Source organism: Equus asinus, chromosome 16, assembly GCF_041296235.1.
Source record: "Equus asinus isolate D_3611 breed Donkey chromosome 16, EquAss-T2T_v2, whole genome shotgun sequence".
NCBI classification, from domain to species: domain Eukaryota; kingdom Metazoa; phylum Chordata; class Mammalia; order Perissodactyla; family Equidae; genus Equus; species Equus asinus.
This window is the reverse complement of record NC_091805.1, coordinates 45,129,688-45,143,363: the sequence shown is the minus strand read 5'-3', so window position 1 is coordinate 45,143,363 and position 13,676 is coordinate 45,129,688. Positions and strand designations below refer to the sequence as shown.

Genomic DNA, 13,676 nt, shown 5'->3' with positions numbered 1-13,676 from the left:
ACACATACTTACAGTGTCTGAAGATTGGAAAGAAACCTAAAGACACCATCAGCAATGTGAGTGACTCTGTTGTCCCCTAAATTCAATCTCTCCAGTAGGCTCAGACCCACAAAAGCAGATTCATCCAGGCGGGTCAACTGGTTATAGGACAAATCACTGAAAACAGAAAACATGCAAGGTAAGGAATGCATTGGATTTTAGTTCAATTGTCAAACTTTTATTCCATTTATATGATAAATTTAGAGCTTTCAATAAAGTTCTAATAAAGAGGGATGGAATATCTCATTACTGGCCATGGGATGATTTATCCCAACCTGCTCTAAGCTCACAGCCTCCACTGAAATGCCATCCAACACTTACAGTTCGGACAGTCTCTGGCAGAACTCCCATGCATCAGGGCTGATTCTTTCAACAGCATTCTGGCTCACATAGAGCTGTTGTAACATTCGCAAGCCATACAACCACCCCTTGTTCACTTCTGTAAGGTTATTATGCTCCAGATCTCTGCAGAATTAGAGAAAGAGAAGAGAAAATATGTTTCAGAATAAGGCACTGCAATGAGAAGACTCCAAAAATGTCCATTAAGTCTTGCTCAGAGAGGCATATATCTTTGTTCAACCCAAATGAGCGAACAAATTCTATTCAATAAATATTGTTATCTTACTTAAGAGTTACTGCTAGAAGGTAGTAAGACTGTCTAAAATATCAGATCTATAAAATCAACACACCAAGAGTTATGGTATGCCTGTTCTAGATAAATTCTGATAATTTTCATCAGCCAAAACACTAAGGGAACATAAACTTTTTAAATAAAATATTTGTTAAGAATGACGACAAAAATATCAGCTAGATAACAAAGCCAAAAGAGATTTGTGTACACTTATTTCACATCAGAGATGGGAGAAAGAATCAATGTACTTTGGGATAATTAAAGCAATAATCCTAGCGATATGGCACTGAAAAGTCCCAGTCCGATTCCTTTCCTAACAATCTCCAATTCTAGTTCATAGTACTTACAATTCTTCCATGTTATCCAAGCCAAAAAAAGCTCCATCCTTAAGTTTGCTAATTCCATTCCGCTGCATTTTCAAAGATCTTAAGGAGTCAAGCCCTTGGAATGTTAGACCTTCCACAACTTTAATCCTGTTTCTTTTAAGCTCCCTTTAACAAAAATAGTTTTACAGTCAGAAAATTGCTTTGCTGATTTCCTCTAATAATAATTAAAAAGAAAAAGACACTGTAAGAAAAAAATGATCTTCTTATAATCCACTTATTTAGTTACTCACAAGAATTGGAGGTGAGGTAGCTTGAAGATCTTGGGTGGAATCATGCTAATTCTGTTCCGGTTTAACTTTACCACTAATAAGGAACTCGATAAATTATCAAAGCAACCAGCCTCCAAGACGGTTATCCTGTTATTACTCAAATTCCTAAAATGAACAAGGTAACAACAATGAGCCCCAGCTCTACCACTTAAAACTGTATACGACTTTACAAATCATTTAACTGGTCTGTTTCTTCAACTACAAAATAAGGACAATACCTACTTCATTTGGGTTGAAACAGTATGTGTCAATATGCTTTTGTAAACTGTGAAAACTCTGGCACATGCTAATTATCATCGTTATATAGGGTAAGCTGCTGTTTAACAAATCACTCCTATTTACCTTTTACAAAACCTTTAGTAAAAAGCAATCCAGAATTAAATCTCAAAAGTTACCCTGGATACTTAACAATATTTTCTGACAATAGTCCACTCTTTCTTTAAGGGGAGGAAAAAACCAACAATCCAAAAAAACTAAAAAACTGACCCTAGGCTTCTTTCACATAAGCATATCAAAATCACAATAAATAACAGACATTTCTGGAAAGTATCAATGAATAATAAACATGTACTTTAAAGTAAATCTAGCTTAAACTTTATTTCACTTACAGGTATTTAAGCTGCATTCGAGGAAATGAAGATGTCTTGATTTCCGATATTATATTTGAGCTGAGATCTAAGCTCTCGAGAGCAGAGTAAAACTGGAATGTCTCTGAATTTATTTCTGGGATTATATTATGGACTCTACAAAACAAAAATTATATTGAAGCTATTGCCAGTGATCTACCCGAGGCCACAAGGTTGTCAAATAATTAAGATCAATAATTAATAAGTGTACCTAAAACAAAAAGACAGTGTAGTACTTATAATTTAAGTAAAAGATCTAAAATCTTATTTACTTACAATGAGAGTAGAGTAATATTAGAAGTTGACTCTCCAAAATATGGGATTTCTGTTAGCTCATTATAATTCATTTTCCTAGGTAGGGGGACAAACGGATTTAAAAGTTTAGTGAGGGAAATGTTACCTCTTGAGTTCTGGTTTCTTGCTAACACATTCTTTAGGATAGGTAAAAATTTGAAAAAAGCCTATGATTCAGAATGAGTTAAGACTAAATGTAGTATAGTTAGTAAAAATTAGAGATTTTAATAAGAAATGTTTTTTCATTGTGTAGATCTACAATTTTTATCAAAATTAGAAAGGTTAGGAAATATTTTGCACATTAAATATTTTTAATCCCAGCAAAAAGTTCTCTGAAGAGTTACATTTATGACAGTTAATTTGAGTCTTTCTTAAACAAAGAAGAATTAACCCATCATATCTCTTTATATGTATATTTATAATACATAATAAATTAATTACATAAATTTTTAAAAGGTGTGCAATCACACACACACACACATTTTTTCAAAGCTAAGCGAAGTTGGGGAGGGTTGCTTGAGACCACAGATGAAATTAACTTGCCCACCTAGAGATGAAACCTACAATTGATTTTACAGATGACATGAGATGTCACCATCTAATTCTAGAAGCTCTTTAAATGGATTGTCTCAAATGTCTTAATAGCTAATCTAATACAATCACATTTCATTAACCTGGTTTTCAATCACCGAACAATCCAGAATACAGAAAAGAAACCAGAAGTAAATGGCCTCTAAACAAGTCCATGAAATAAAGCTCATGTACTTCCCATGGAAGCATTTTTGGGGCTTTCCTCAGTGCCTACTCTCAGCTAATAAGCTTGTCACTTTACTGAGTCCAAAGCAGATCAGAAGTAGCCAATGTGGGGCAGGAGAGAATGCAGAGACAACGAGAGCATGAAGAAGGAGCCCCTGTCAGCAAGAAATTAAAAAGAAAAGTAAATCTCAGGGTTCTGGGGGTGTTCACTGTAGAGGCAAACAGGCCTATATATCTCAACAGTTGTGTCTCTGGGAACATCACAATGTAATAACTGACAAAAATAAAATTTTAGAAAATTCCCTCCAAAAAGTACATAATAATACATCTCCATATTAAATGAAAAACTTCACTGAGGTGAAAAATTGAATTATATTAACCACCACATTCGTGATGATATCAAAAATACTGTATTTCATATAAATCCTTAGACATGATGCTTCCATCTTAGATAAGTCAAGACATAAAAAAAGTTTACACAGCAGAGTTTCACTGGCTGAAACTTTGGCAAAAAACAGAACATATTCACTCTGAAGAGGGGAAAAATCTTTACTTTTGGCCCCAAGGAGTTAGAACAGTATGTCTACATGGTTTGCAATTTGAAATCACCAACTCAATGGCACAATGCCCAAAGAGTCTACAATAGCAACAAAGTCAAAGATAACAGTTAAGGTTTACACACAACATCTTTTAATTAAAAAAATTTTTCCCTTCAATTTTTTGACATTTCTAGACTGAACATCCTCAAATTCGTAACTCATCAAATCACCTCAAGGAATTTAGCGTAAATTTAAATAAATAAAAATAACTTACACTTCTTGTAATGTTTGAGATTCCAAGCTGATGTTCCAGGTAGACAACCGATTATGACTCAAGTCCCTAATGGAAGACAAGAGATCATTCTTAGTTTAGTGTTGGAAAGGGAACTTAAAAAAACAACTAAACAAACAGAGGAATACTAGAAGTCCTATCAAATGTGAATTTGTGTAGTATAGACAAAAAGAAGAAATGTTTATAAAGGACAAATAAAAATTTATCTAGAATTCAAAATAGCTATTTTACTTTTTCATTTTTATGAGGTTCTTTTTACTAACTAGGGAACACATTCACATGGTTCAATAATCAAAAAGTATACAAGGATATACATTAGTAAGTCTCCCGCCCTTGTCTCCAGCCATCCAGTTTTGCTCTGCAACAGTAATAAAAATGTACCATTACTTGTGCAGTGTGCCAGGTATTTTATGCATGTACCAGCAAATTTTTACACAAATGGTAGAATAATTTACACATTATTTTGCCCCTTGCTTTTTTCACTTAACAGTACATCTTATAGGTCATTCCATAGCAGTATTATAAAGAGTTTCTTCATTCCTTTTAGTGATATCACTCTTTATTATAATGTACTATACTTCATACATTTTTAAAAGAAATATACACTTTTTAAAGTAATATAATATAAAGTACTATATACTTTTAAAAGTAACATCCACTTTACATAATATATATTACATAATATTGTAATACACCCTACACTTTAGCTGTAGATAAACTTGTAGATTTCAAAAGTCAAGACAGTGAGCTTCTGTATCAGAAGTAGGGTTGGCCACATCCTTGATAGTGATGTGGTCTTCCTAAAAAAAAGCAATCTAGCTTCAGGGAAGGGAAATTAATCTCACTCCAAATTATGTTAATGATGATGACGATGACAGTAGTGGCAGCTAACATTTATTAAGTGTCAGGCACTCTTTTATGCACTTTATACCTATTAACTGCCTAAATCCACACAACAACCTTATGCGGTGAATACTTTTACAATCCTCACTCTCCTGATACAGAAACAGAGAAATTAATAATTTGTCAAGCCAATATCAAACAGCTAATAAGTGAAGAAGCCACAAACTTGAAATTCCATCTCACTTCTAGCAAGTAGTTTATTAGATATAGCAGAGATTTCACTGAAATTAGTCATGAGTCTAAATATTTAAATAGGCTTAAAAAATTCACCTTGATGCTTCTTGGCATCTTTACAAGGCTGAGGTGGAATCCAGCCCACACAAGCTGTCTGCCCAAGAGATGTATTATACATTACAATATGGCTAGCAATAGGGACATATGAGAGCAACATTACAGATCACTTTATCTCACTGTGCCACCACAGGCAGTTGACAGATGCATGCGGGTTTGAACGATGTCTCTATCACAGCAGAACGATTTGTTCTCAGCCAGATTCATGTCTGTCCATCTGTAAAACCTAGCCACCTGCATTTAAGAGCTTAATTTACACTATAACATAACTAAGGCTAAATCAAACCATCATTTTTCCACAAGAGTTCTAAAGCCTTTATTCTAAGATATCTGGCACTAGGTATCAACTCAAGGATATTCATGAATAAAGGGTGTGTTGGGAAATGTAAGAGAGAAAAATACAAATTCGCTTCACACAAAAATCTTATATTCAGGGGCCAGCCCTGTGGCCAAGTGGTTAAGTTCACGCCCTCCGCTGCAGGTGGCCCAGTGTTTCGTCGGTTTGAATCCTGGGCGAGGACATGGTACCGCTCGTCAAGCCATGCTGAGGCGGCGTCCCACATGCCACAACTAGAAGGACCCACAACTAAGAATATACAACTATGTACCGGGTGGCTTTGGGGAGAAAAAGGAAAAAAATAAAATCTTAAAAAAAAAAAACTTATATTCAGATATTTCACCCAATTCACTCTTGCTACTAGACAACAAACACAGAATTTCATACAAGTCAAAAGATGTTTATTTACTGTGGTAAAATTTCACCTGAAGGAGAAATTCAGCTGTTGTAATTTAAATTAGACATTCCATATTCTGCCCCAAGGTGGAGGGTCTGGCAAATAGAGAGCTAACATCATCTGTGTAGCAGCCCAGCATAGTATGATTTAATTCTACATCTCATGCTTGCTGAAATTTAATTTTTTTTTCCTTTTACAGATTAAGGGCTTTCATTTTCATCATAACAGTGATTCTAATGCCTTTCCAAGCCCTAATACCCCTGGCAGTCTAACTCTTGACTGTACTCATCCCCTACAGTTCTCCCATAGATGTCAATGATCGCCAGATAACCAGTTTTAAAGAAAATCATTATTTCAGAAATCTAAAGCAATCAAATTAAACTCAACATACACCTGTTATAAACGACTTAGTATCAGTGAAAACTGTCTAGTGTCTCTATTAGAAAGAGTAATTTTCTATGTATCTTTGAAGAACTTCTAAGGCTTTTTGATGAAATCCAAAGGATACCTGAAATACTTTGGAGCCTCTCTACAGGACAATCCTGCCTTAAGAATATACGCCTCACAGACCAGAACTCTATATAATAAGGCTCTCTGGACCCTTCTGCAACACATCCACATCGAATGTTAAAAAGCACTGACAGTGAACTGAAATAGACTCCCAAATTAGTACTATCATAGAAAGCAACTAGGATAAATCAGAATAGCTATTTAAGTTACCAAAATACCAGGTGTCTGGATAGAATTATACAGATTGATTTGATCATCATGCATTCAGACAACAAACATTTAGTGAACCACATGTCAGGCACTGTGCTAAGTGCTAGAGTTACAAACACTGTGAACCTTACTAACCTTTTTCTTTGTCTTTTTTGAAAGCAACACTTACTGTACTCACGAGGTGGAATCACCCTATAACTGTAAACACAAATTCAATATCAACTCTACTATTCTCCTTCACTGGAAATGTGTAAATTAACTTTCTTTTATACTTAAATTTCACTCTGGAATTGAATCATATTACATGTGCTTATGGGGGTGCAAAGAACCACTCTTGCTCTCCATAAGCATGCCTTTCCTATTTTTTTTTCTTACAGTACTCCAAAAAGGATGAAGACTGAAATTTGAAGACTTCAACTATCAGGTGTAAAACTCTGAGATTAAGAATTTGGATCACTGTTTCAAATAAAGTCTCTCACAATTCTTCCAGTGGCCAATCATTAATTCCATTTAGTTTGAATAAGCTAATACTGGTTTGTCTGGGTTTTTTTAAAGTGAGAGTCCTGAAATAGAAAACTGTCTTTCAAAGATTTTCCCATTGAAATATCCCTAAAATGTACTTAAAAACTTAATGTAATCTAATGCTTGATAAACTTAACCTAAAAAGTCTAGCTTTCTAACAGTCAATAATCTTTCCTTTATTTTTTAATACCACTAATATCTGAATATTTGTAGCTATAATGAGTGGAGAGTAAAGGTCTCAGAGAGCCTTCATCTCAGTGCTGCAAACTCTGCTCCCACTTGTGCTCATCCACAGGGATGGAGCTGTAATAAATGATGAATTATTGAAGTTCTTGATATCATGTGGAGCCAGAGGTGCCATTAATGTAGTCGTTTAGTACCATCAGGGTGTAAATAATTTATAGGATGTACAGAGAAATCACAACAGTTTTAGGAGAAGAATCAAGTTCTGCAAGCTAATTGCAAAGAAGTCCTGCAGCAACAGAGATGCAGGGGTTTTCTCCTACCCAGTCACATAAATACACTTTTGAGTCACTGTCAATCTTGTTTTTGAAAATCTGCAGCGCTAACAGGCCAAACTGCAAACTTCAATAATATGAAACCTCTGATACAGGGGCCCTTTGCAAAAGTTAAAAAATAAGAACATGTTATACCCAATAGTTTGGGTATGACAATGCTTTCCATATTTATCCAGCATAACTTGCCATTTATGTATAGAAATCCATGTATATCTAGCATAATTTACTTTTAAAATAATACTCAGGATTAGCATTACGATCAATTACAGTACTGTGATTTAACATGATGATGATCTTGAGTACTCTTGAAGAATACTAAACACAAGGATTCCAAACAACTCTTAAACTTCTGTCTGCATTTAGGTTTGCTTTTCCTTTACCACTAACAGCTTGGCACCAAAAGCTATCCATTCCTGGAGCTGTCAGCCTTCCTGTCTATAAAAGCGCCACTTGCAATTTTTCTAATTTGTTGCTTCTAATCAACTGTCATAGGCTAGGAAACCCCAGTGTCTGTTAGAACTGTCTGAAATAGGAGTAAATGAGATCTGAGTGAGAGTCTGAGAGGCTCCTTTATGAATAAATGCTTCCTGGAGGCATTTTTGCTTTTTGGTTGAACTAGAGATGGCTAGAGATATTGGATAAATATCTTTAGGATAAATAAGATTTTATTACAGCATGAAGCATAATGCTACTCCAAATTAAACTTTCTATCCTTCACTTGCAGTACTTATTTGTAATACACTGTACAACACCTTTTATATGAATCCAAAAAGCTGGAGGTGGCAGGAAGATGGGAGCATCCATTTCAAGAATAAGAGGCATATTTTATTTTCTTCCATTATTTTTCCTTGGGTTCTTAATGATTAAAAATACTGCTTCACTGGGGGAATACAACAACAGAAAAACAGGAAATATGGATTCTACAGTTCCATTTAAGAAAAGAGTGTTCACATGCCAAGTTCTGGGACCTTGGGTGCGTCATTTAACCTCTTTAACTTCAATTTCCTCCACAGTTAAATGAGAAAACTAGTACCAACCTCAGTGGATTGCTCAGAAGATTAAAAGAATATAAATAAAATGTTTAGCAGACAAGTCAGTGTGTAAACAGGTTATTACATAATACTGGATTTGAAATAGGATAATGGTCCAGCACTATCACCTTCTCTGAGTATTTATCTATTGTACATGCAGGCATAATCCACTTGCCAAGGAAAAACTTTAATAATTGGAACTATTCCCTTACATTATCTTATTAAAGTAGTAAACTAAATATTGTTTCTGAATCCCAATTTCATGAGAAAGACACCAATAACAAGGCGGCCCACCAAAGATTTGCTCAAGTTATTGAGGAACATACCTATATCACAAGATTTGATGTTTTAGAATAACCCAGTGATACTCCTAATAATCTATTCTACATATATATTCATGTTATTATGAAGAGGTATCTACCAGGAAGTTACTGTAACAGCAAAATCACAAAATGAAAAGCAATCTAAATGTTTATTAAAATGGGATCAATTAAATACCTCATGAAAGTTTCATACAATGGAAATCTCTGCACCCAGTAAAAAGAATAGCATAAATATTTATACATACTTCATAGTATGGCTTCACATGTGTGTGTGTTTTAAAGAAAAGGAAAAAGATATATTGTAAAAATTCAATAAGTATACCCAAGAAACAGTTAACAATGGGTTTTCCTTAAGTAGGACAAAGGAACTTGTTAGTTTTCCACTTTATATGCTTCTGTACTGTTCTAATAGTCTACCATGGGAAAGTGTTACTTAAAAATAAACTCAGGGGCCGGCCCAGTGGTGCAGCAGTTAAGTGCGCACGTTCTGCTTGGAAAGCCCGGGGTTCGCCAGTTCAGATCCCGGATGCAGACATGGCACCGCCTGGCATGCCATGCTGTGGTGGGCATCCGACATAGAAAGTGGAAGAAGATGGGCACGATGTTAGCTCAGGGCCAGGCTTCCTCAGCAAAAAGAGGAGGATTGGCAGCAGTTAGCTCAGGGCTAATCTTCCTTAAAAAAAAACCAAAATAAAATAAACTTGCATATAAAATCTATCTTTAACCCAGAATGTGATGGGAATAAGATTTTAATTGTTACTTTTCTAAGAGATTAGAATTCTTCCTACAGAATGTTTTCAGAATAATGCCATCCATGGACCAAACTAGGTTAATTATGACCCTAGACAAGGGGAAAAAAAAAAACCCCTAACAACTAGATGTTCTCTTATATTCCTAATCAGTAATATAGCTCAGAAAAACAGTGGGAAACGCAAACATGCTAGACTGCTTATGGACTGATTTATGAAATAATAAATCCCATTTTAGAACCTAGTGTCTGGCCTTCAAATTTCAAGCCAGTGAAGAGTTGAATTTTTAGCCAAGAGTACAAAACTATAGCACACTAATCTCATGTTTTTAATGTCTTTTTTTCCATTTAGAATAAAATAATAATTCAGCAATAGCAGAACAAAGGCTATTGCTTATACATGAAAATATACAGAAAACTATGACATTTTCCATCATCATTAGTGAGCTTTTCTGGGTATCAACTGGGTTCACATCTTTCTACCAGATTATTTATATTTTATTATAATTATTAAGTTATTCTAAAGATTTTTAGAAGTGAATGGATATTAAAACAAGTCGTATCACTTACATTACTGGCAGAGAAGGAAGGTCTAATCAAAACGAAGCATTAGTAGGGTTTACCATTATTAATGTAATCCATCATTCCCTAATACCCATGTAGTTTAACCTGGCACCAAGTCTAACATCTCAAATAAGCATACTTATACGTAGGGTTGGCTATGCTTTTCCTGCTGCAACCCGCCAAGATTCTGATTATATAACCAAGATGTCATGGTGATTTTGAAACAGATACATAAAAAATAAAAATATGCAAGAGAAACCCAAAGTTAAAAAGCATTTATTTAAAATTTATTTACAACACACTTCACTAAAGTGTACTGTTTAACTTTAAAACTGCTAATCCCACCAATAGTTATTATGACTATTATGACTATTCCAACAGTTAAATCTGTTACAAATAACATAAATGCAGTCTCTTTTGGGGGTGGGGGGGAATTGGGGAAGTACAAGGGAAAGAGAGGTAAAGAACACACACTTAAAAACAAACAGGTTTTTAGCAAAGTAAAGCTTGCATTAACTACTCTGTCCATCTAGTTTCTGTGCCAAACATGAAATTAATAATTTGGATGGGATAGAATTACTTAAATTGTTTTATTTTTTGATTTTCATCAGCTGAACATCTTAACATTTTTGACATCTGGAATAACACAGAATAAACTGAGTCATCTACTTTGATGTAGAAAATATGGCATAAGAATGCATTCAGATTTTTTTTTAAACATCTTTGTTAAGCTCTTAATATGATGTATTTTCTCTACTGCTTAAATGCCTGTGTTCCTTTAGAATTGAAGGACCTTCAAAAAGTAAAGTGTACCACATAAAATGTCATGGACCTAAGATGAGGGAAATTTATTTTCTAGCATCAGGAAGCCAAAGGATTACCTTAATATATAAGTAACTCTTTGATTATGCATGTGGTGACTATATATGTTGTATATCAGGAAATGCAAAATATTTTTAATATAATGAAATATAATTAGGACAATAATCTCAATAAAAATACAAGTGTCCACCAAAGCATAAAAGACTTTTAAAGAATTAAGCAAAGCACAGATCTCAATTAACATTCAGTAAGCAACAACTGTTTATGGCTCAGTGGCTCTCCACCACTGCTGCACGTCAGCATCAGCAGGAAAGATTTTAAAATACTGATGCTGGGGTCTCACCCCAGACCAATCAAATCAGAATCACTGGGGGTTGAGGCCCAAGCACTGGTATTTTGCACAAGCTCTCCAAGTGACAGTCTAATGTGTAGCCAGTGCTGAGAACCGTTGCACTAGTCCAGAAATCTAATAACCCAAAGCCTGATGGCCAGAGGATGCTCTGTTAGAATTTTTTCAATTCTTTTCCTTTTCTCGCCTTACAATAAACCTGCCTGTCAACAAAGATTTGATACTTACTATATGCCAGGCATTGCACTAAGTAGTAGCGAACAAAACAGACATTTTTAGTCTACACAATCACTCTGGGAGTTTATAGGATCACCTTCCACTAAAGCCTTACTGACACTAAAATGCCATTAAAGTATATTTACTATCAAGATAAAATGCCTATAAAACAAGTTAACTATTTGCACCACAGACAGGTGGGATAGAGGGGGTAGAGGAAGGAATGCTTTTATCTCTATTTAATACATTTCTGTTTTGCATGATTTTTTTTAAAGAGCACATATGCTCATGAATAAGCCCTTTTATAATTTCTTTCTGTATGTTTTCTCAAATAAGATTTTAAAAATAAATTCCTAGATAAATGCAGCAAAACATATTGGTAGATTCTGGGCTAGGTATTTCACTGGGGAGGAGAGTCAGGGTTTGGGTAGTGAGGCTAACAACCCTAGATTTCTTTACCTCTTTCCAGTAGTAGTCTTGTTTGTCTTTCCTAATCCCTTAACTATTGTTCCCATGCCCGGCAAGATTTTATCAAAACAGGCAAAAGCTGAAGGTAAAAATTCTTAGGGATATAGCACACTCTCTCTTTTCTTTCCAAGTGGTTCTGACATCTAAAATTAAGTGCCATTCAGGGCAAGGGAACCAGTGGAGGCAATGTTAATATTAAGAGAAGCAAACAGATTGTGCAAAGAAAAGCAATTAAACCAACGTGATAATTTTTCCCCTACCAAATTAGCAAAAAAAAAAAATAATTTTAATGATAACCAATACTAGAAAAAGTATGATAAGACAGGCAGGCACTCTCACAGTGCCAAAAGGAATTTAAACTGGTAAATTATGCAAGACTCAACATAAAATATCAAGACATTTCAGGGTAAACTTATGTTCACAACCAGCCCTAAGTGACCTGTATCAGATATGCACTAGATCAGATTTCTTAAGGCTCTCTCATTGTAGGCTTTCTTGTTTAGGTATCTTCTGAACTAACAAAAATGCCTTGAAGATTACTGTAACAGATTTCCTGAGGTCACATCTGTTTAGCACTTCCCCAGGTGGCTCAGGATAAAGAAGATGAACTATATTAAAATCCTTAATACAATGAAAAACAGCATATTGTACATGCTTTGAAATGATGTTGAAAGCAAAACAGCTCATTCTAACAGTAGTATGCAAGCGAAGGTCAATGCATATTGGATTCTGGAAATACTATAGCAGCATATTCCCATTCCTCCCAAATCTGCTTTAAGGATTTACCAGTAATTTAAACGATTAAAACTGGTATTTCTGCTAGAGCTTTGAAAGACATGCTATGTGACCCTGTCTTTGCAGTATCCCAACTTTAGAAATGGGTGGCTGGTGTACAGGTTAGAATGAAGTTGTGCACTATTAAATTCCCCAAACTACAGCTGCAAGCCATGACATGCTGTATGCAACTGATTATTCACTATTATTCAGTAAATATCTAATAGATGCTGCAAAGCCCTATAAAAACAAAGATGATCAGAATAAATGTAAGATTATTTGTGCATGCAAAAGTTTTTCTGAATTTTGGTGCAATTAGACAAAACATCCCAGACAGACCGAGATGGGAGCTAGAGTTAGCAGTAACTTAATGTACCTAAATTTAGAATTTTTCTTTTCTTTTTTCTTTAAGATGATCTTAAAATGCAAAAAACTAGTCAAGATAATGCCCTAATTCATTCACAACGTTTACTATGGAGAATGACGTACCTTGAAAAGAAACCATCTAAGAAGATATTTAAAAGACCAGAGAAGCAAATGAGAAAGCACTGCTTTAATTTCTTTGAGAGTTCCTCCTGATCTCCCTCAAAAAGCACAGCCGCACACTTTCTTTAATTATTTAATGCGTGCATTCAACAAATATTTCTGAGCACCTACTACTGGTCACCGCAATCTACAGCAATGAACAAACAGACAAAAATTCATGCCCTTGTGATATTTACATTCTACTGAAAAGAAGACAAAGCCAAATACGTAGCATGTCAGAAAATGATGCCTGCTAATGACAAAAATAAAGTCAAGAAAGAGGTCGAAGCTGTCTCTGGGAGAGGAGAGAACATGAACGTCCTGAGCTTCTAGAGA

General features: G+C 34.9%; 1 protein-coding gene across 5 annotated transcripts in view; it reads right to left on the bottom strand.

The window, feature by feature from the left end:
• LRIG2 (leucine rich repeats and immunoglobulin like domains 2) overlaps positions 1–13,676 on the bottom strand; it is a 59,951-nt gene that overhangs the window by 19,955 nt on the left and 26,320 nt on the right. For all 5 annotated transcript variants that reach the window (XM_014837192.3, XM_014837193.3, XM_014837194.3 and 2 more), the window contains 7 exons: positions 3,815–3,880; positions 2,228–2,302; positions 1,934–2,068; positions 1,287–1,430; positions 1,018–1,161; positions 361–504; positions 13–156 (listed from right to left, as the gene is read on the bottom strand). In XM_014837192.3, the coding sequence (XP_014692678.1) occupies positions 13–156; positions 361–504; positions 1,018–1,161; positions 1,287–1,430; positions 1,934–2,068; positions 2,228–2,302; positions 3,815–3,880 (852 nt within the window). The remainder of the gene's footprint in view (positions 1–12; positions 157–360; positions 505–1,017; positions 1,162–1,286; positions 1,431–1,933; positions 2,069–2,227; positions 2,303–3,814; positions 3,881–13,676) is intronic.